Consider the following 22,513-nt stretch of genomic DNA (forward strand, 5'->3'; position numbering starts at 1 on the left):
TTCAAATAAAAATGAAAGAACAGCCTCATTCACTGGAAACCAGAAAGCATAATGTTTCAAAAATCTTTCTGTACCAAAACAGCTGCTTTTTGAATATTTCACCTTACTTTGGAGTCAAAATCTCTGAAACCAACTCAGTAGCTATTTCTTTATGCTCCTACTTGGTTTGCTCACTTGAAATCAGTGCTTATTATCCAAGATTGGGGTTTTATTGTTCTGTAATGCTTTGTTTCAACTGCACAACAAGTAGGCATTAAGGATATTAATAAATTCTTAAGTTTAGTTCAAGGTCATTGAAAGCTTCACTAGAAACTAAAATTTAGAATGAATTTTTCCTGTGATACCTATGAATAAATAGCTCTTTTTCTTTTTCAACAGAAAAAAGACGAGACCCACCAAATGGTAAGCTTTTTGCATGAATCACTGCCTTTTATTTTTTCCTACTGCTGTCATTTACTGTGTATATATACCTTTGTTTTGGACTTATTCAGGATAGTCATGTGGTGGCAAAAGCAGTAAACTCTTATTCTGGAGGTTGGTATACTTATTTTGTTTCTGTTCTTTGGTATTTGTTTAGTTGTAGCCTGAACGATTTGTGGCTTAGCTGGCATTTATAAAGAATGTTTTTGGAGGAGCATGTTTTGTTGCAAATAGGACAGAGGCCCTTCAGCTTAAACTGAGAAGAAAACTTTGTACCTTGCATTTGCTGCTTGATCTTCAGAATATGCATATATAGATAAGATCACTATACAGAACCTTGCTGAAATTAAAAGTTAGCCTATTTGTCTACAGGCAGGCATGATGATGACAGATTTCCTAAAACATCCATAAAGTTTCAGTTTCGGTGTATCTGGCTAACTTTGTAACGTAGCCTTTTGGTCATATGTTTGTCAATATTAAACTTATGTTTGCATGAAGAAGGATTATTTGAATCTGTTTGCCCCTCGGGCATACATCTCACTGGCATGAAGATACATGTTCCTCAGGAGATCCTCTCATTAAATTGATGGAAGGAGTCAAAACTATGTTTCAATTTGATCCAAAAACTTTTTACCATCTATTCTAAAATCAAGTGAAAAATGCACATCAAAGAATATCAAATTTGGAGTCTTTGTAGTTCTGAATTCACACAAGTTAAAAAGTGATTTCTCCTGTGATATTTCTGTTGGTGATCCAGATCATGGGTCATATCACTGTATTTGTTAGTTTGCTGCTTGAGCAAGTGTATAGGCAACTGATCATCTGAGGTCCCCTTATGGCCTGAGGAGGTAGTCTTAAATTTGTACTGAACAAGACATCCAAGTGTCTCGGTAGCTTACCAAAATAAATAATCCTTAACTAATCCTGAATTATGGGAATTACTGATGTCTTTTATATCCAAATAAAGCCTCTCTCGTGTGGCATACTTCTCAAATAATTACTCTTCCTTTTTCATAAATGTTAAGTTTTGAGGAAGTTCAGGCAATCATCAGTTTAGGCCAGGCGTTTTGAGTATTGATTCCTTCAACTGGGACTGGCTTGTTTAGTTTTCAGTCATAGTAATACCATCCATGATCATGTTACCAGCTTTTCTGAGCTTTCAGAAGATTTTAACTGTTCTGCCTCTTGAGTGACATTTGCTTCTGCTCACGTAAGCATTGCATCCCTGATAGCAATGTCTGCAGAGTAGTTGGGAATTAAAACAGTGGTGACTGTGTAGTGCCACCTACCACAAAAAAAAATTTAGCCTTTGTCTCTACTGTAAATGTTACCAACAGTAAGACAAACAATTTGTTTGTCTAGTTCACTATCTGTGATTGGAATAAGATTTAAGAGAACTAACTCTGCTAAAACTTTTGTGCTTAAAATACTCTCATAATTAATCCTCTAATATCTCAGACAACAACATTTTTTTGAGAAAAATACTGCATACTAAACTTGTGTTCATTGATCCTATGCCTTTATGTTGAATATTCTGTGGAATACATAGCTTTGCCCAATGTTTTAGGTTTATAATCACTAGTCAAAGCTCTGAGCATCTCTGCTTTTTTAGTGAACTGTTTCACTGGGAGTCCATGTACTCTTTCACAACCTGTCTGTCTACCTTTTCTGATTCTGTCAAATTCTGTAAAGTCTGGCTTCTCTGCTGGCAAAAAGTTAGGTGTGTTCATGTCCTCTGTAGTCACAGGTGAGACATACTCAGGGCATGGGTTATAGCCTCTGCATTTCAGCATTTGGAACTCAGACCAGAGCAGATACATACTATCAGCAGGTAACTGGGAAAAAACTGTTGTAATATCAGCTGGTTTTTGTTTTACTCTCCATATGCAGTGAAAGTCTATTGGGGAAAAAAAGGAACACCTGTTTTTTTTGTACTGAGTATCAATGCATAATTACCTTTAAAATTGAAAAACAAGAACAGTCACACTTCTGTACTCACATGATCCATGCTTGAAATACCGTGGGGAATTTTGTTTTAGTGGGGCTTGTTTGTCTGGATTTTCTGCATATATTGAAGCTGCATGGAAAAAGCATTCTGTCTTTTCATATGACGTTTTCAATGGTACAGATTAAAGATTTTTTTTTTTTGTAGAATTGCAGGATTAAAATCAAATTGGCATTAACGGTTATGTAAAATGTATTAGTCTGTAATTTCCTGGGATTTATGTTCTACTCATTTGCAATAGCTAGGTCTCTTCATGCAAATAAAGAAGAGTTATTGTAGTTGAACTGACCTCTTGGTGAAGTTCTGGATGAAACAAGGATTTGTCAGAGAATTAGGTTTTGAGGAAATCTTTAAGAACCATGTGGCAGAATTTTGTTTCAGCTGTTAACTAGTACAGTTTGCATTTATTGTAGCGCTGTCTGTAGTCTGGGACAGATGCCTAGAGAGGTTCTAAATAGAACACAGAGAATTTCATAGAATTAACATTTCAAAATGTTCTGTACTACATTTTCTGGAGCCCCTTCTGGAGATGTCGCAGATCTTGATAACAGTGGATGCTTAAGGCCACTGTACTGCCAGGTGCTTCCTAATGATGAGCTCTATATGCCTCTGTCATCTTCATTTATTGAGCTGTCTACACCTGATGGGGAAGGTGCATGTCTTATGATGGGGAAAATTTTACTGGATATAAATATGGCAGTTCTAGAAGAGTACAATTCTTTCCAAGGTTCTTTTATTCCTCGTGGACATCTAAGGTCTAAACCTGACGGTAAGAAAAATTTTCATCTTTTAAGAGTTTACTGTGATCTCTTGTATGAATATTATTAGTATGAAGGAATCAGGCTATCAATCCTTAATTTGAGCTCAGCTGAATAAAACTTCAATTTGCAAATGGCTGCTGCTTTACATGGCTAAAACCATGTATGGTTAGTTCAGGATTTTACATGCAAAAAGGTGCATTTTCAAGGACTGTTAGGAATTGTGAAAAGAATATCACAATCTTCCTAGCATTGCAAAGGTACGTGTTTCTTTTTGAACATCAGTACAGCTGTTGAAACTACAAATATCAATATAATAGGTGAAAATAGAGACAATATAATAGAGAAAATATAATAGATGATTAAAGTGAAAATGAACTCCTACAGTGGTTTTGGGTTTGTATCTAATAAAATTAAGACTGTAATTTTCAATTCATCCTGAAGATTTTACTGAACTCCACTTGTTATGTTTTGGGTTGATAATATTTGATGATTAGTGAATTTAATGCTAACTTTAAGTGGAACTTTAACAATGCAAGTTGTTTTGCATAGTTGTATGTGGTCAGTTTGTGCTTTGGTATTCTCAAAGGACAGTTGTCTAGGTCACAACATCTCTAGATCAAAGCATTTCTGCTTAGCAGAAAACACTTCAGAAACTCTCCTTCCTGCAGCTTCAATGCAATTTTAAATCTTGTGATTTAAGACTCCTACAGGAACATAGGAGTTGTCATATGTTTTTAGATAAGTTTTTTCTAGCCCAGTGTCGTGTTTCTGTTCTTGTTTCTTGTTCTGGCCAGTACTAGGTGCTTCCCACTGAGGTGCTAAACTAAGGATGTCAGCTGTGTTATCCATTGTATTGTCTGCTTCTCCTTTCTGATTTGGACTTTGGACTGTGAAACCTAAGGCTTGTTCTCCTTTCAGAATGCTTAGAGAGCTTTGAATTATCCATACAAAATGCAGTTATAAAAAATAGTGTCAAGATAAGGTTCAGATTTATCAAAGTCTAATTAGACTTTTTTATCATCTGCCCAGTAAGACTGTATGCATGAGTCTTATTTTAATTGATTTGCTAGCCATTGGGTAGTAACTCATAGGCAAGTAGAGGATGTTTTCAAACTATTTCTGACCAAACTGGTCTTAAATTGACTGCTTAATCTTATTCTTCCAAAACTGAAATTACTTGTCTCTTTTGTTTTTTTTAAAAATATGTGTATGTGTATACATACGTGTGTGTGTATATATATGTAAAATGCACAAATTGCCTCTTAGTATTTAAATACTACTATCACTTGCTTATGTCAAGAGTTATCTTCTGTCAAAGCTAAAAAACCTGCGTGGAAAACATGCTAGGTATTTTTATTTGTTAGTATTACATGAGTAACATAGTACTAAAATGCTAAAATTGGTAGTAGTATAATTCAGATGCATTTTAAGTAACTAGAGTAATAATTCAGAATTGTTTATAATGAAGAATGAGGTTTGAGAACATAATTCATAATTTGAGTGTTTAATTTGTATTTCTGGTGCTGTTTTTACTGTCATTACTCTTCAAGCTCTGTTTCTTATCTGGGACTTCAATTATTTTGCAAACCTGTCAAAGAGTAAGACATAAGAAATCCTGAATAGTTCCATAGATATTGTGCTATATTTGAAGACAATAGTGTGTCCAGAGGGGCCTTCTGAAGTTCTTGTGATGTTCAGGTTCTGTGTGCAGTGGCAGAAAACACTCCCACTTGGGCCTTAATAAGTAAAGGTTCCCTCTGCTTTAAGATCGGTTTACTGTGCTGTAAAGGTAATGGTGTCCTGGGTGTTACTGCTTATGGCACTCACTTCTTTGATCTTGTCTAGCATTGTAGCTATGCTGTACTTTAATGCGCCTTAATCCATGTGTTCTGTGCACATGAAAACTCTTTCGTTTAAAAAGGCTTTCTTTGCCAAATTTTCAAAAAAACAAATTCTAGTTTAGAAAATTTTTCTGCCATTGCTCTGCTCTAGCAACTTTTTTTTTTCCTTCCTTTGGCAAATAACTTAGTCTATGTGTCTGACATCCAGAACCCAGCCGGATGCATGTGGCATGTATAGCTATGGCTACAGTGCAAGTATTTTACCACTCAAAAGTTTGTGGGTTAAATATGGCTATGTTGAAACACAAAAGTAGAAATCCTGTACCTTACCTTCACAGGCCCAAATCTACCAATGGCAACTGTTGATATCAAAAACCCAGAAATTACAACAAACAGATTTTATACTCCACAAGTCAATAATATTTCATATACCAAAGAAAAGAAGAAAGGAAAAACTAAAAAGAGAAGATTGACAAAGGCAGATATTGGAACGCCATCTAATTTCCAGTAAGGACTTTTTTTACTGGGTTTGGGTTTTGGTGGGTGGGGTTTTTTATTGTTTTGGGGGGCGGGGTTTGTGTCAATTATACTTGCACATGCTCAAGACTTGAATGTGTGACTGTTGTGTGTAACCTGAACTACAGTGAATGCTAGCTGGAATGCTGCAGGGTTTAAAAGCAAGTTAGCTTATACACAGGTGAGGAGTTTACTGCAGCTGTAAACAAAAAGTAACTTGCTATCCTAAAATAGCTTAGAATGGAGATGCCTTATTGAAGTAGTCAGCTCAGTGCAGATTCATATTCAGCCTCAATGGTCAACTCTTAACACTATTATTCTCACAGCTGTGCCTGCTTAGCAGTGCTTTGTCATGCAGAATACACACGCGGGTCCTGACTTGTCATAACAGCAGAAATGACATAGCCATGTTTTTATCTCTGGCTTTCTGTTTACAAACTTACTTATTCTTATATGTCTGCTAGTACCCATATCTTGTGATGAAAGTGTGCGTGTATACACCTCTTAGGAATGGGTTAGGTTTTTTCTAATACTGTTTCTTAAGTATCTTCAATCTCTTAGGATAGTTAGGATGTATCATTTTAAGCTTCACTTCCATGAAACTTGGTTTTGGTCACTTTACTGAATTAACTATTGTTTTCCTGAACTATAATTTGGTATTTGGGTAGATTTAGCTTGGATGTAACGAAGAAGTTCTTCACTGTGAGGGTGATGAGACACTGAAACAGGTTGCCCAGAGAAGTTGTGGATGTCCCCCCATCCCTAGAAGTGTTCAAGGCCAGGTTGGATGGGGCTTTGAGCAGCCTGGTCTAGTGGAAGGTGTCCCTGCCCATGGCAGGGGGGTTGGAACTAGATGATCTTTAAGGTCCCTTCCAACCCAAACCTTTCTGCGATTCTATGATTTTAATCTTCTGCCTTAAAAAAAAAAAGTGTACTTTATTTGCTAAAGCAACAGGAATTTAAAGAGCTTGAATTAGTTACAGGAAATGTTAATTTCTATGAAGTATTAGAAAACCAGTGTGAGGTTTACATGCCAAGTGAATGTCTTGTTCTTTTGAACCATTATTTTACATCTCTTCCACTGATGTACTTTCCCAGAATAAAACTCCATAAAAGTAATGCTGGTATTACCAGTTAAAGTAATGCTACTGCACAGTGTTTTGCAGGAGTGTTCTCTAGAACGGGATAGCGGACAGAAAGTAAAAGGAGAGATGGGCTAAAATGCTTCCTTAGCCAGACTGTGCTTAGACAAATCAGACATCAACCATGTTCTTTCTCATCTGAGTATCAGTGAAGTGCTGCATCTATTAGTGTCACTTAAACTGTAAAATGCAGAAAAGAAGGAAGAACGAAACGAAGAAAATTGAAGTGTGATTGGTAGCTGGTCACTGTTGAAGCTCTACTGGTGGAGATTTCAGCATACACTGATAAAATTGCAAATAATGATCTGCATTAATGTGTCGTACCTCTGATCTGAATTTGTGGAAGGGATTGTGCAGCAGGATAGATATAAAATGAATTCAAAGCTTTGTTTATAATATATACCAGGTTCTGACCTAGAAAAGCTGAGAATAAGATGATTAAATACTTAATGAAGTTCAAACAGAAGATATGTTCTAGTGTCACTAAATGTAACATTAAATTGTAAGTGATGAACCTTTGCAAAAGAAGATGGAAAGTCTATTTTGTTCGGCTTGAGGTCTAGTTAAGTTTCCTGTAGAGTGCGGCCATGTGTCATCTTACTATGTAAGATACTTTAACTGCTGGTTTTGTGCAAACATAAGAGAACTGGTGTTTGGTATTGTTAGGCAAATATGCCAGTAGGATAACTTGTATATAACTTGAGCTGTGATACTGCTGAAGACCAACATTGATCTGGCATAAACAAAGAGTAACAAAGTTGCAATCAGTAGATAAAACTTTTAAATGCCTTCTGTTAGGCAGATGTGGACTTCCAGTGTTCTGAGCAAAACAAAAATCAAACTCTACTTAACATTAGTATAACTTACTGCTGTATACATTCTTTTAAGTAACATAAGAGTAGCAGTTACCTGGTAATTATGCATTTTCATTGAAAAGACCTCTGAAAACAAATATGTTACAGTTGGTGTGTACAAGTAACTTACTTTACTCTGAGGGATGAAAAATAAATGAGAAATAATTCTAACACTACTCCATATAAACTTTAATATCAATTAAGTGCACTAAGCTCTGAGTTGTATGCTCACAACCTCTTAAAAGAGCATCCTGAGTTGCACAGATATGCAGAAATGTGGGTAAGATTGTATTGGCTGGTAAATTTCTATCAATTTACATATGCCAGTTAATACATTACACTCGGATATGAGACTAGGAATTGCATGTCTAACTTATGTGAAGCAAGCTGTAGCTTAACATCCAGAATTCTGTAATCAATAAATCATTCCATATTTTGGTAGTGAAAGGCATTTAAATATTTAGGCAAAACAGGGGCATTTCCTTTTTTGCCTTTTCTGTAGCATAATGTCATTTTAAACCAGATCTTTTACTTCTTGCCCCTCAAACTAAGTAGTCGACTAATCATAGTTACACCAAAACCAAAATTGATCATTGACCTTCAGTATTCTCATTAAGAAAACTTGTGCTGTTGGTGGTACTGACAGACCCAAGCAAGAATACAAGGTCTATTGCGCTAGGCACTGTATAAGGACAGTGAAACAGTCCTTGTAATTTGACAAGCTTATGCTAAACTGTGTCAGATACTAATAGCTCACCTGATATTTTTAAAACCCTGAGTTGGACTTCCTGAAGACTCTGAGTTTCTAGAACTGGCCATTGGCAAAAAGAAATCCAAAACGTGGAGTGCTTGTAACTTTATGGTTCTGTCTTCTACAGCCAACAGCAGTTGGATGAAGTAGTTCGGAGGGGCACAAACTCTTCTGCCTTTTCAGCTAATTATAGTATTACATAAAATACTTGAGTAGCCACGTGAAATGGCTACTAGAAGCTTAGGAAGTTGGCAACTGAAAACAGTCCTGACTTTTCTTTGAAGAAGTGAATGGGAGAAGCGTGATGAGAGAACAAACAGTGATGAGAGGGAGGAGGAGATCTTCCAGCTACATGATGCTGAAGACTTTGGCGGTAGCTTGAAGTCTAGTTACTATATAAAGACTAAACTCCTCCCTTGATCTCTGTGCAGTCCTTCCATCACCATCCCTGTGCACCACAGGGTGGCATGGAGCCTTTATGTTTTGCCACAGACGATAACCTAAGGGGGGAAATTACTTCCCCTCTTGGTCTTTCTGACACAAGACAAAAAGTGGGAGTAAAGAAAGTTTTACTATTCTGTTCTTAAGTGGGGCGCTGAGGAGTAAGAATTGCTTAGTATCTTAATGAGAGTGGAGGTAGAAGCTGGTAGTAATCTCCAGTTATCTTGGTGTCCTGTTACTTTAGTTAACAAGGTCCTTTTTATGCCAATTAAATGAACTTTTTTGCTTTTTTAGACACATTGGACATGTTGGTTGGGATCCAAACACAGGTTTTGATGTAAGTAATTTAATAAGTTATTCAAGACACTGAATGGTTAAAAGCTTTTGAGGCTTTTTCATGTAAGTTATGAAGATTGGCATTAAATAAAAAGTTCACTGTACATCAAAATAGTTATAAATTGTGATTTTTATAATATGATGCAAACATAGATGTTGGAGTAGAAGGGAATAGGAGGGATCCGGGATTGAGGGGAAAAGATGCAAAACTTTGTACTTACCTCTCCTGAAATAGTCCTTTCTGACTGAAAAGTCAACCCAGAGACGCGTACTTGGCTTTGCTATTCCTTTTACCTAGGTGGTTTGTGGTTTTTTTCCAATACAAATGATATTTTAAAAAATTCTTCTGTTTCAAGCTACTTAAAACTAATGTGTCTGACTTGCAGGTGAACAACTTAGACCCAGAACTGAAAAACCTGTTTGATATGTGTGGAATTTCAGAGGCTCAACTAAAAGACAAAGAAACTTCAAAGGTCATATATGATTTCATTGAAAAAACAGGAGGTGTGGAAGCTGTTAAAAATGAACTGCGCAGACAAGGTGGGATTCGTTTTATTTCCACGTAAAAATTAGCAGGGCATTTTTTGCCTTAAGGATTAGAGCAGAAGCTGTTGATGATGAACAATTTTTGATTCTCTTCTCTGGACTTCATGTCACTGCAGTTGCACTGGATTTCATAATGTTTCTGTACACCATACACTATGTAAAAATGTTCATGCATGACCCATGGGAGAACTTGTTCCCTAAAAGAATAAGGATCTTATCTATGTCAGTTAAGTACTTTCCAGTAACACTTAGTCTGACTGCAGAGTTATGCAGTATGTTCGGTACAGGTTTTTCAGACTGTGTATGTTGCTTATTTATTTATAATCTCAAACTTACAGATAATTAAGATCTTAGAAGCCATATTGCTGTTGTCAGTTATGGTAGTAGTACACAGCTGGCTGAGGGGTGTATGTATGGTGCCCGTTTACCCTGGCAGCACTGTGTAATGAGCCTTGCAGCAGCTAGACACCTGCAAATTTTATATGATTTTTTTTAAGGTTTTTTTTTCTATTTTAAAGTAAAAAGTGCTAGTTTTGAGCAGGCTTCTGCTGCAAGAAAATTCTCAAATAAGCTATTTCCTGCCTAACATGTAAATGTGATCTCAGCTGATGCATTATCTAGTGGAACATAACAAGTCAGTCTGAAAATTACACTGCCAATGTCAAACTTTCAAAAACTTGCCTAGAACAGTTCTCGAGAGAAACAGGATATAAATGCCATTGAAATTATAGCAGTTTGAAACTAGTGAATAAATTGTTCGAGTGACTGAAGAGATACACATTCAGGGTACAATGACTTGTTACATTTATTTCTTAGGTCCCCCGCGGTGGAGCGGTATGTATTTGAGCTGGCATCTAAGCATATGCTTCAAAATATTCATGCTGCTGTGTGATTTCTTTCCTAGACAAGAAACCTTAGTCTACATTTGTTTGACTGCAATACTAAAAATTATAGTCAAACTTCTTAGTTAAATTGCAAACAAAATTTCAGTTATGATTTTTTTCTCAGTAATAAATCTGTCAGTTTCATTATATAATCTTAACTCTGTTTAAATGTTCACAGAGTTGTTGATCCCAGACTGCTGACCATAAAATTGGATTGAGAAGACTTGCATTGGAGTCTTATGACTAGTTTAAAATACTTTAAAAATGTCTATTTTTCTATTACATATGTGTTAACTTCACGTTACGGCCACTTGCATGTATGCAATTGAAAGAAAAGCTGCCTCATCTTTAACATGCATGATAATAATCTACCTCTGTGCTTTTTGATAGAGGTAGATAAAATATTCCAGTGGGTTTATCCGCAATTATGTTACTTGATGTGTAGGCTTTACTGCTGTTTGAAGTGTTCTTTCTCAACTGAAACACATTTTTCTGTGTTTATTGCAAGAATTTCTGTGCTTACATATTGACCCTGCTAGGATGCTGACTAGAGAGTTGCAGACACATCGTTCTGCTCAGACAGAAGTTACTTTGCTGTTTTTCCTGCCCTTTCCCTAGCTTTGGTACTGTTGTTTTTTTGGGTTTTTTTAGTGACAATGCCATCAATAGAAGATTTTAAAAACTTTTTTTGTTAATAGTGATGTACAGAACAATGTGCATTTATAAAAAACTAAATTGTTTTCTTGCTTTTGCTTGTACCATCTGTTTGGGGGGAAGGGAGAGAGGATGAGGTAATGGTGCTCCCTCCTTGCTCCTCCTCCTGCCTCATTTCACTTCAGTTGAGTTGCTGGCTGGGGTTAAACCATGACACCTTATAAAAACTCCTGAACTCTGTTTCCACAGATTGGATGTGGCTTATCTCTCTAGATATGATCCAGATAAACCTCTTCCCCACAAGAAAACTTAAACCTTGTGTTCAAAATGCACAGACACTACAGAGTCTGGACCATGACCATGTTGTGTATCTTTCTAGTAATACAGAAAAACTGTCTGTAGTGCTTTCTGAGTAAGTTATATTTGAAAATACTGGCCTCCAATGGCCGAAAAGAAAACTACAGTCATGTCAGCCAAAAAGCAGTGGGATTTTTTTAAATCAGGAGTAGTGGCAGTATATCTCTTGGAAAATACATGAAGTTTGAGAGGAGATTCTCCCCATGTTGTTCTTTTGAAGGGATGGAAAAAACCCAGCAGTTTGTGGAAATTAAGAATGTAACACGCAATTTTAGGAGGGGTATGTTTCTCTAAGTTGAGCAGGGAAGGAGGCACTGAGGCACTAGTGTCTCCTGCTTCCTCAAAATCTCTTTTTTAGGGATATGCCCTCTGTATTCTAGTGCAGACAGCCTGCTTTCTCAGTATGTGACAGGAAGGACATAATCGAAGAGGTAAAGAAGTATCTTCTTGAGTGTAGTACCTTTTTTGTTATCAAAGCATATGAAATCAAATGTGAATTTTCTTAGCTGTATGATGGCACCTGGATTGTTAAGTAGTTACGTGTAACAACCATGCAACCTAAAGTACCATAATCCATTAGATGCTTAATGGAAGCAGAAATGAAACGGTGCTATTTAAAATGCCATTAGCAGAGCAAGTACATTTCCAGGCCAGTTCATATGGAAATGATCCTGTGCATTGAGGTAGCCCTGAAGTTGTTTCCTTTCTACAGTCCCGGCCATAAAGATACTGTTGGAACTAATTTTTAGTAAAAGGGATTAAGAGTCATTTTATGTTGCATCATAATGCATTAGTAGGGTTTTTTTGTTACTAGAAGATGTTACTTCAAAAACATTTGCCTCTGTAATTCCCTAAATAATGGATAGTTTATAAAGTGGAAATTCTGTGTTTCACTTTAAGTGTATTTTCTAAAACCTCTTTCTCTTGCCTTCTGCCCTAGCTCAACAAAATTTTAGAGGATTCTTTTGAAATTTTTTCTGCATTTTGTCATGAGAAATTGAAACACTGACTTAAAATACACTCAGATTATGAAGAAAATTACTACCATAGGACCAAACCAAAATTAACGACCAAGGTTGTTTTGCGACTTCAATAGTCTTTTTATGTACCGCACCTGCTTCTTGCAGTGTTGATTCTTTTACAAAATACCCCACAGACGGAGGGGCTATATTTGACTTGGTTTGCATTCCTATAAGCGTAGCTTACGTTCAGCCGTAGTCAGCTTCATCCAGAATTGGTAGAGTTTGCACAGGCACAGAGATCCTTGCAAAAGGCAAGGTGAAGCCTTTTTCCTCTTTCTGCTAGTCTCTGAAAGGCTTACGGGTATTGAGTAGCAAGTAATTGTAAATTGGTTTGTTTCATTCCAGCTCCACCTCCGCCCCCGCCGTGCAGAGGAGGACCCCCACCACCGCCACCACCACCTCCCCATAGCGCGGGCCCTCCTCCCCCCCCGGCCAGGGGCCGAGGGGCACCACCGCCACCTCCTTCCAGAGCTCCCACGGCGGCACCTCCACCTCCACCGCCATCTCGACCTGGTGCAGCAGTGCCCCCGCCTCCTCCCAACAGGATGTATCCTCCGCCGCCGCCAGTGCATTCTTCATCCGCACCCTCCGGCCCTCCTCCTCCGCCACCACCACCCACAAGTGGGTCATCTGTTCCTCCACCACCACCTCCTCCTCCACCCCCTCCTGGTCCGCCTCCGCCACCAGGCCTTCCTTCAGAGGTTGATCACCAGCTTCCAGTTCCTGCAGGAAACAAAGCAGCACTCTTGGATCAAATCAGAGAAGGGGCTCAGTTAAAGAAAGTAGAACAGAACAGTCGACCAGTGTCCTGCTCAGGAAGAGATGCACTGTTAGACCAGATACGACAGGGTATACAGCTGAAATCCGTGAGTAAAAGCTGCTTCTTGCCTGTGTTCCCTAGGGACTTGCAGATGGCTGCAGTATTGCAGTGTGAAAGGTACACTGTGGCTCTGGTTTGGGCTGGATCATAACTTTTAGGGTTTTTGAATTGATGCTTTAAACAGTAGTACTGAGAAAATGCTTAGAACACGTATTTGCTGTAGATGAGTATTGGTGCATGAAATTATCCTTCTTTCAAACTCGCTGTTCACTTTTCAGTAAAGCTTTAAGCATATATGCTACAATGATGATACCACAATACTGTGGCTGTAAAGAATGTTTGCAAGAACTATGAAAGATTGATGGTCTCCTGAATACTTCAGTAAAATCATCTAAACAACTGCAGGGGATGAGTTCTGCAGTAATGGCAGTGGAAGGCAAACACTAGATTTTTTTTTTTTCTTTTGGTCTGTCTGTCTTCCCCCCCCATTTTAAAATGGCCCCGTGGTCTGCAGATGTTGAGGCTTTTAAGGAGGTGGCTGCCTGAGTCTGGACAAGTGCCACCCATGAGGGATGCCTCTGCTGTTCCTGCTGCAGCTCAGGCTATCAGGCTATTACTATTACTATTTTTTCTTGATGTCACTGAATATCTTCAAAATAATTTTGCCTGTAGGTCCTTTTTTTTTCTTTTTTTTTGGGGGGGGGTCACTCTTCTGCACTTGAGGCTTCTGATGTAAAAAGTGTGAGGGCATGTTAATATTTATTTGCCATTACAGGGATGCAGTATCAAAGTCTATTACTTTCAGCAGTGATTATCAACCCAAACAAAGCAGACCTGGTTAACAAACCCAAACAAGAAAAAATATTTTGTGGTATATACCAGCAATAAAATAAATAATGATTCTGCAGCCACACAAGTCATGCTTGTACAACCATATTAAGAAGCTTTCCTTTAGCTGAGCGTTCACTTCATGATAGTCAGAGCTGAAATATTTAATATTGAGTATGGACTAACTACAGTTGTATCATATGGCAAAAGAGGAAAGGTTGACTTCTGTATAAATAACTTGGCCTGAGCTGAAGAAACAAACTGCAGTTTCACTCTTCCTTCTGGCTGAAAATAAACTCATTAATCTTATAAGAAAGTTTGTCTCGAAATATATCGGTTCTGTTTTGCTAATTGCATCTTTCTGCTGTATCCTTTTTTCCTAGGTATCTGATGGTCAGGAGAGTGCACCACCTACACCTGCACCCACCTCAGGAATTGTGGGTGCATTAATGGAAGTTATGCAGAAAAGGAGCAAAGCCATTCATTCTTCAGGTGAGTCTGATAGATTTTTTTTTTTTTTTTTTTTTTTTTTGGTGACCTCATGGTGTCAGGTTTTGAAAAGTTAACGCTTCTATTTGACATAAGATATACATAAAATATTGCTGGGAAAAAGCATGGATTTCAGCATATAGTCCAATACAGAATGCTCTAGGCAGACCCCTAGTGATGGGTTGAATGGTTACTTCCTGCTACTTTGAATTACTGGTGTAGTTTGCAGTAATACTGAATTAAAAATTACTAACCAAGATAAATATCCTTATAAGGATTTTTTTTTTTTTTAACAACTGAATTATTTTTATCCACTAGAAGTCTGATGAAATAAGTTGTCAAAATGTTTTGGAAGGCAGGTTTTTAATGCTTTCTGTTTCTCGAAGCCAAAGCACTTGGAAAAGATTCATGCTCTTAAAACTGTGGCTTCCATTGTGCTTTGGATGCCACCTGCTGGATAATAATCAGATAACTAGTGTTACTTGACTAGTCCCACACTAGTACTGAATCGACTTTTCACACTTCAGTGCTTGGAAGAAATAAGGCTGCAAGAGGATTTGCATTTCTCAAATACCAGCTTGTAATAAGTGCAGTTCAGTAGCTGCAGTGCAGCTGTTTGGTTACATCTCTTCTGTTTAGGCTCTGATATATTTTTCTTCCAGAGCTTACCTTGATACTAAAACCATGGTTGCAGTCTGCAGACCTTTTGACTAAGTGCAATGTAGTTTGTTGATTTACTGCCCTATGTAGTAATCTTCAATTTTGGTACTTACATAAATTAAATACTGGAAGGGTACTAAATACAGCATTTTCCTTGGGAAGGTGTCGTGGTTTAATCCCAGCCAGCAACTAAGCACCACACAGCTGCTCACTCACTCCCCCCTCCAGTGGGATGGGGGAGAGAATTGGGGTGGGGGTGGGGGGGAGTAAAACTTGTGGGTTGAGATAAGAACAGTTTAATAGAACAGAGAAGAAGAAACTAATGATGATAACAAAAATAATAAAATGACAATAATAATAATAAAAGGATTGGAATATAGAAGTGATGCACAGTGCAGTTGCTCACCACCTGCTGACTGACGCCCAGTTAGTTCCCGAGCAGCAGTTCCCCCCAGCCCCACTCCCCACAGTTTATATACTAGGCATGACATCACATGGTATGGAATACCCCTTTGGCCAGTTTGGGTCAGCTGCCCTGGCTGTGTCCCCTCCCACCTTCTTGTGCCCCTCCAGCCTTCTTGCTGGCTGGGCATGAGAAGCTGAAAAATCCTTGAGTTTAGTCTAAACATTACTTAGGAACAACTGAAAACATCAGTGTGTCATCAATATTCTTCTCCTACCAAACCCAAAAGATAACACTATACCAGCTACTAGGAAGACAATTAACTCTATCCCAGCCAAAACCAGAACAGAAGGAAATGCTCTTGCCTAACAAATAAGTAGTTTAATTTTAACAGGCTACAATTTTTTAAATTATGATACATATAAAAATAGTGGAAGGCTGAATAAAGTTAACAACCAACATTGATGTTGAAGTTGGTGTGCGTTACACAGCTTAGAATATTCCATTAACCACAACAGTCTTTAGCTCACAGGTTTTTTTATCTGCTTGTACAGTAAACAGCTATCCCATTATGTAGTAAACCTGGGGAAGAAGTTCTTGTGTTTCAGAAATTAATCTGTCCTTGAAGCTTAAAACCCAATATGGAACAAGCTGGCCACTCTCATATTTTCTAAGAAAGAGTAGTAAGTTTTAAATGAGAAATTCTGATTCTTTTTCTCATAGCAGAAAACAAGACACATTTTTTTCCTACCTGGGGAAAGGAAGGAGAAAGGAAACAAGTTAGACTTAACTTTCAGCCAGTATCTATCTAAACTGTATGTCATGTCTAGAAATCTTAAAATAGAGTATTACCAAATGTATTGTTGTGACCTGCTTGAACTGATTGTTCTGTTCTCAGAAAGTTGTGGGAGAAATCAATACCACTTTTGTCATGTTAATTCAGTGCATGCAAGTGACTTGCTTTTTTTGTCTTAAACAGATGAAGATGAGGATGAAGATGATGAAGAAGACTTTGAGGATGATGACGAATGGGATGATTGATCATATATTATTATATATATATATTTTTTAAGGTGAATGATATACTAAACACTACTTTCTGTCTATGGATTCTGTAAAATTATAATGTAAATGTTCTACCAATTTGCTGTATATTTTTGTTGCCTTTTGCTTTTTTATTAATCTGTGCAATACCTCATTTAATCTGTAAAGGTTTGTCATAATCCTCTACAAAGCTACTCCCTGTTAATGTGTGCAAGTTTACACCTGGATGATCATGTACATGTGAATACTTTCCATTCCATCAATGAGGGAGTTTAAATATAATATGTGAGACTGACAAAAACCTTAATGTAATTTAGTTATAATGCAAGAAGGAAAACACTATTTTCATACCCTACTTTTTCTGTATCTAAATTTCTTATTAAAACCTAGTATAGCACTATGTTCTTTAAGTGATGCAGCTCTTAGTTTATTTAGACCCTTCATTTCAAATGCAATGCTACACGAATGTTGAGGTTGGTTTATACTATTGCATGGTTTCAAATACATCACAACATTGCAGTTCAAATCTTAGCAGTATGCTTTACATAAAATCGCTGCAGAAATGCACAACTAGATGTGAAGATTACCTTGCCCTAACTATAGCAATACTGACTGCTATTGAACAGCAGTGGTAATTAATCCTTCAATTAGGGAACTCTCTATCTGAAGCTGAACAGGGTGGCTTTACATTGTAATAGTGGTAAAAGCATCTTTGATACAGACAAGTTCAGTCTATTTTTTTTTTTTTTTTCCTTCCCAGCTCTTACTTTCAGAATGAAGAAGTGTAAATTACTGGGGGCTATACTGGAGGCTGGCAATTGCTACAGTTTGATTTATTTTTAAAATCAATTTTATGTGGTTTTCAGGCTGAAGGGCTGCGTTTAATGCTTGCTTCAATAATGTTTAATTACTTTTTTAAATTTGTAGGACATTGGTGTATTAATAAAGTAAACATAAGTGGTATTACTTTGCAGTCTTTGCGTTATGGTACACAACAAATGCTGAAACACCAATCCTACATCCATAAAGTTGGAAAGCCATTAACTCAGAATATACACTTTGAATAAGTACTGAACTTTATGGCAATATTCTGTCTTCGTATGTTGGCTTTAAGACCAAGGGTTATGATGAAGATCAAGAACCCGATTCACAGGAGTAGTATTTGAGTAAGCGGACGGAAAATGGGTTTCTCATTTCACAGCTTGCACATTTATATAAGTTGTACTTTGTAGTGCAGTAAACATTGGCATATCTGCCTATTACAAAATACTAATCTATGCTATGTGGGTATTTAATATCTGCAGCATTAATTACTGTACTTACTTTCAGGTAGAAAATCTTTTTAAAAACCACATTATCTGACACGGAATGTTTAGTTAAGTCAGTCATATTTGGAGCATAGTTAATGCATAGTGTCCTGGGTCTTTGACTGTAGTCAAGCTATCAAACTAAATTTAAGTTATCGGAATTGTATTGACTGAAACCCAGTGTTGACCTGATCTTGACAGGCTGGACCTGCATGATACGGCTTGGATTTCTAACCCAGATATAACTTAGTCTTTAGCGAATTAATTTAGTCATACGAGAAGAAAGGAAAGTTGCTGAAAAGTAGTGGGAGAGGTAAGGTTGTAGTTAAATTATTCAGAGGATGCTAACTTCCTTCTAAGGGTAATTTAAGCACATAACTTTAGGAAAAAAATTTCCAAGTGGTCTCACTTTCTTGCGGTAACTTTCGCATTGCCCTCTGCTGCTAGAAACACTTCCTATTAGCTTTGCTGCTGTAATGGCTTGAGCATTGGATCAAGTGCAAGTGCAGCCTGGGGTAGCTAATGGCAGTGGAGTTAAGAACTTGTGTATAGGGAAAATATTTGTATGGCTTTCATATAACTTCTGGCACTGCTCCCTTATTTTTTTTATTGCATATAGGGCATTTTAAGATTAAGCAGATGAGGCCTAGTGGTTTTCCTAACATGCTACTTACTAGATATGTTTAGCTGTTATGTTCCCGGAATTGGAATTTCTGTAATATAGTTAACTATTAAGCATCACAGTTCATTAATCAAACTTCTATTCCACGTTTTGGGAGCTCTGAAGTTACCTGATTGAATAAAACTTTGATTTGTAGATACTGGCCAAAGAAAGCTTCTGGGTCTTCTATTTCTTTTTCTTCATGCAAAAAGTACACTCACATTCTGTGGTGTCCAGGTTAATACTTACTTTAAAGTAGTGTTTGTACATGATAAATTTCAGGCATAAAGACTGCAATGGCAGTTAAGTTAGTCATAACTGCATGCTTCAGCACTCCGCCACTTGCACTATGAGCAGAAGATAGCATTTCATGATACTGGTGCATTGTTGCTAAACATTGTAATGAAGGCCTCTCTTATATATTCTGGTTAAATGACTGTCCAGATAGCCTTAGCAATTAACAAACTAGCATGAGGCTTTTGTATCTCAACACTCTATGTGCATAGACAATATCAGCTAGCCACTTGTACGTATGAAATCCGTAAGAACTTCTCAATCATTCAGTTTTCCATTTATCGAACTGAAATTTTTAGTATGTGAATTTTTGAAATGTACAGTGAATAGGATGTTGCACTGGTGGCAATTCATCATGGAGCATAATAAAATTAATTTGACCCAACTAGTGTAAAACTGTGTGGTTTTTAAGTGCTAATTGTGGCACAGCTTTTAAAATAGATCTGCATATTGATTACACACTTTAAAAGTAACTTTGGTCGCCTAGCCAAGTTCACAAAGCAGTAAATAGCCGCTGTCAAATCGCAGTAGTTTTCATGTCTCTGGAAAGTTGGATTGTGCTAGCGAATAAACACAATGAGTAAGAATGTGACACCCTCTCCTCCTGGCAGATCTCGCGGCGGCTCAGCAGCCGCCCTGGAAACAGCTAGTGCCGGAGGCAAGTGCAATAATCCAGCAACAGTTCAAGGTCAAACAAACATGGCTTCATTAATAAACACTCTAGAAGGAGTACTAAATAGTTAACTCTTGTCAATGAATGCTCTGACTTAGGAGGGTTTTACAGATGCGTGTCTTTGTCTTGCATGTTGTAATGTTTGAGCTTGGGACACTTCAGCAGTCTGCTCTCCTCCACTAAAGCAGCTGAAGAGTCCAGCATTTCAAATTTTTATCTGGGGTACACTTTCTTTTGAAGTCCAGTACTTCTCTGCTTTTTAGGTCTTAAGTGCAAGGGAAAGTTGGAATTGTTACGTACAGGGTGTGCTGAGGTATATAATGATTTCCTCTCCACTTACTGAACAGAAGCTTAAAACATGCTTTTGAAAGGAGGCTTTTCTTTCTATTTTTTTATATGACAATGGTTACTTTCCCGGTGTAAGATGTATGTGAAGGGGAAAAAGGAGGAAAGATCCTTTTGTTTTTGTTTAAGACTGTTAGCAATCCATTGCAACAGCCTTTATCTAATCATTAGAGGAATTCCTGGTCTAATTAAAGTCCCTGAAGCTTAAGTACAGTGATAAGCAGCTTTATTTATAGAAAAGTGAAAATGGTTTAGGGACGCTTAGGAGATTCTAAACCTCTGTCTCTCAAAGGACCGGTGTTAACCTCTAGCCCTGCAGTGAGGGCTCCTGTTGCTATGTATTTGTTTACTGCCTGGGGTTTTCTTGTGAGTGAGAAGGAAAGGGTAGGGTAGCATGAACTAGAACGTGAGCTGTGGAGGGTTTAATGTCCACGTTTAAGCCTGACACTTCTTTCTAAGGTAGTGTTTGAAAGTTTGGGGATATTTATACAATTGTGGAAGAGACTTTTTAATCACCAAACTGGTATGGCATGTCTACTGTTTCGTGCTTGAAAAAATAAACCATTAGTTGTTTGAAATCACAGATTTGAAATTAATGCAGATACATGTTGAGAAATAAATCGTTGCATCAATATCAAAATAGAAATAATGAGTTGTTTTCTGACAAATTTTGTCAGGCTGAGTTTTACAGTATTTGTGGAGGAACCTGCTAAAATGAGCTAGAATAGTCATTTACCAGGTATTCAAATTTTTCTCTAATGTAGTTTTGGGTAATAACTGCAGGACTTACCCACCTATAAACAGCTTAATACACACGTGAAATTGTGAAGCTTGATATTTTATGTTTATTGTGGTTTTTATCTGTTAGTATTGACAAACATACTTAAAGGCCTTTTTGCTAATGCGCTAAAGATTTTTTGGAGTCTTTTTGGAGTGAAATTCTTGAGCCATTACTTCATGTGTGTGTTTTTTCCCTCCCTGAAGCTTAATCATCTTTTCTGAGTTTTGTTACTCAAGCAGCATGAATTTTAAGCTTGTTACTTGAGGATTAGATGAGGGGTTGTAAGGTTTTCTGAAGAAAAAACGTCAGAGAAGTTTTAAAAAAACAGAACAAGTTCAAAACTAGCCATAACCCGTGTTATATTTTTGTACATACCAGCTGGGGGATACAATACGATCTGGAGTTTAAAGCTTAAGAAATATGATCATGCTTGTATCGTATATCAGACACAAAGTATTTGCTTAAATGACATCAGCAGGCACGCAAAATCAGGAATTGGCTCTTCTGGATGTTGATGCCAAAAACCAGGGAACTGCCAGAGCCGTTGAGCTGGATTTGGAGCCCTTTGTTGGTAGATACAGCTTTCCCAGATGCTCAGGATACAAGGTACACAGACTGTCGAGAAACCTGCATCCTTTTTTTTTTCTTTTTGTTTTACTAGATAGAATTTTTCCGGTTACAATAGTCTTTTGGACCAAAACAGTGCTTATTTCACCATCAAGGGAAGAAATGTTCCTCAGCATGTAGTCCTTTGTCAGGGTTATGCCTGTTCAGCTGTCAGCAGAGAACCTGTCTTTATTTTTAACTACAGAATGAATTGGAAAAGTGGCCTAGACCCAGTTAATAAACACGTTTTCTGTGGTTAGTCTCCTGAGGGTAATGTCTGTAAGCGTGAAAGGCAAATGGCTAAAGCAGAAATCTGCTAGGTAGTAGCATTCTCTTTTGAAATCCTATAACAAGAATTGTTTTCACCACTAGTAACTTTAGTACCTAATCCTTAGAGACTACATTACTAAAACTTACTGCTGTCCCCAAGACAGGCAAGAGGAAGAGTAGTTCTGGGGAGACCAAGCGAGCCCCTCTGCTGCCGGTCGTGTAAACAGCACTCAGGCCCACGTTTTGTGGTTTTGATCATGCTAGTAGTGGGTTATCTGGTACAAAACCAAATAGCAAGCTCTTTGTATCGAAGTTGGTGCCGAGAGCACATGACAGGGAAGATACAGACCATGATACTGCTGTTGGGTTTGGTTTTAAAATGGGGATGCCTTTGGTTAGTTCTCAGCGTCCCATCCGGCTCCTATCTAGGTGTGCTGCCCTTTTCATTTGTGAGTCAATATGATCCCTGGATGAAAAGCGTAGCAGGATGGTACCTGGACCTTTTCATTTCTTCACCATATCTATAATTTGCCAAACAGAAATAATACATCTTTAGAAGTATTTCTAGATGAGTTTTCTAAAACTTCTGTCTGAATGGCGTACTGTGGTTTGGAGAGGAAAATGCTGATTTTCTTGGCAGGAGGTCTCCCTGCAGACTCTCTACTCTTAGAAGAGTATTTGAATATGGCACATTACATTGCTAATCTTCTCCTCAGCCAGGCAACCCATCACGTGTGGGTTACTCCTTGTGGAGAAAATACTTCTTAAAAACCTACTGTGTATTCCTTATGAATTACTCTAA

The 22,513-nt window shown here is 37.6% G+C and overlaps 1 protein-coding gene across 3 annotated transcripts in view; it reads left to right on the plus strand.

Annotated features, from left to right (window-relative positions):
* The window catches only part of WASL (WASP like actin nucleation promoting factor), a 51,701-nt gene extending 33,964 nt beyond the window's left edge, over positions 1-17,737 (plus strand). The window contains exons 5-13 of one of the 3 annotated variants that reach the window (XM_075024978.1): positions 379-402; positions 5,366-5,534; positions 9,026-9,068; positions 9,454-9,607; positions 10,430-10,447; positions 12,876-13,396; positions 14,562-14,670; positions 16,710-16,803; positions 17,535-17,737. In XM_075024978.1, coding sequence (XP_074881079.1) covers positions 379-402; positions 5,366-5,534; positions 9,026-9,068; positions 9,454-9,607; positions 10,430-10,447; positions 12,876-13,396; positions 14,562-14,670; positions 16,710-16,771 — 1,100 coding nt within the window. In that variant the 3' untranslated portion in view covers positions 16,772-16,803; positions 17,535-17,737. Of the gene's footprint in view, positions 1-378; positions 403-5,365; positions 5,535-9,025; positions 9,069-9,453; positions 9,608-10,429; positions 10,448-12,875; positions 13,397-14,561; positions 14,671-16,709 lie in introns of all 3 variants that reach the window. The other 2 variants (XM_075024977.1, XM_075024980.1) reach the window with 2 other exon arrangements.
* Positions 17,738-22,513: the final 4,776 nt, after the last annotated feature.

This window comes from Buteo buteo, chromosome 4 (assembly GCF_964188355.1).
Source record: "Buteo buteo chromosome 4, bButBut1.hap1.1, whole genome shotgun sequence".
Classification (NCBI taxonomy): domain Eukaryota; kingdom Metazoa; phylum Chordata; class Aves; order Accipitriformes; family Accipitridae; genus Buteo; species Buteo buteo.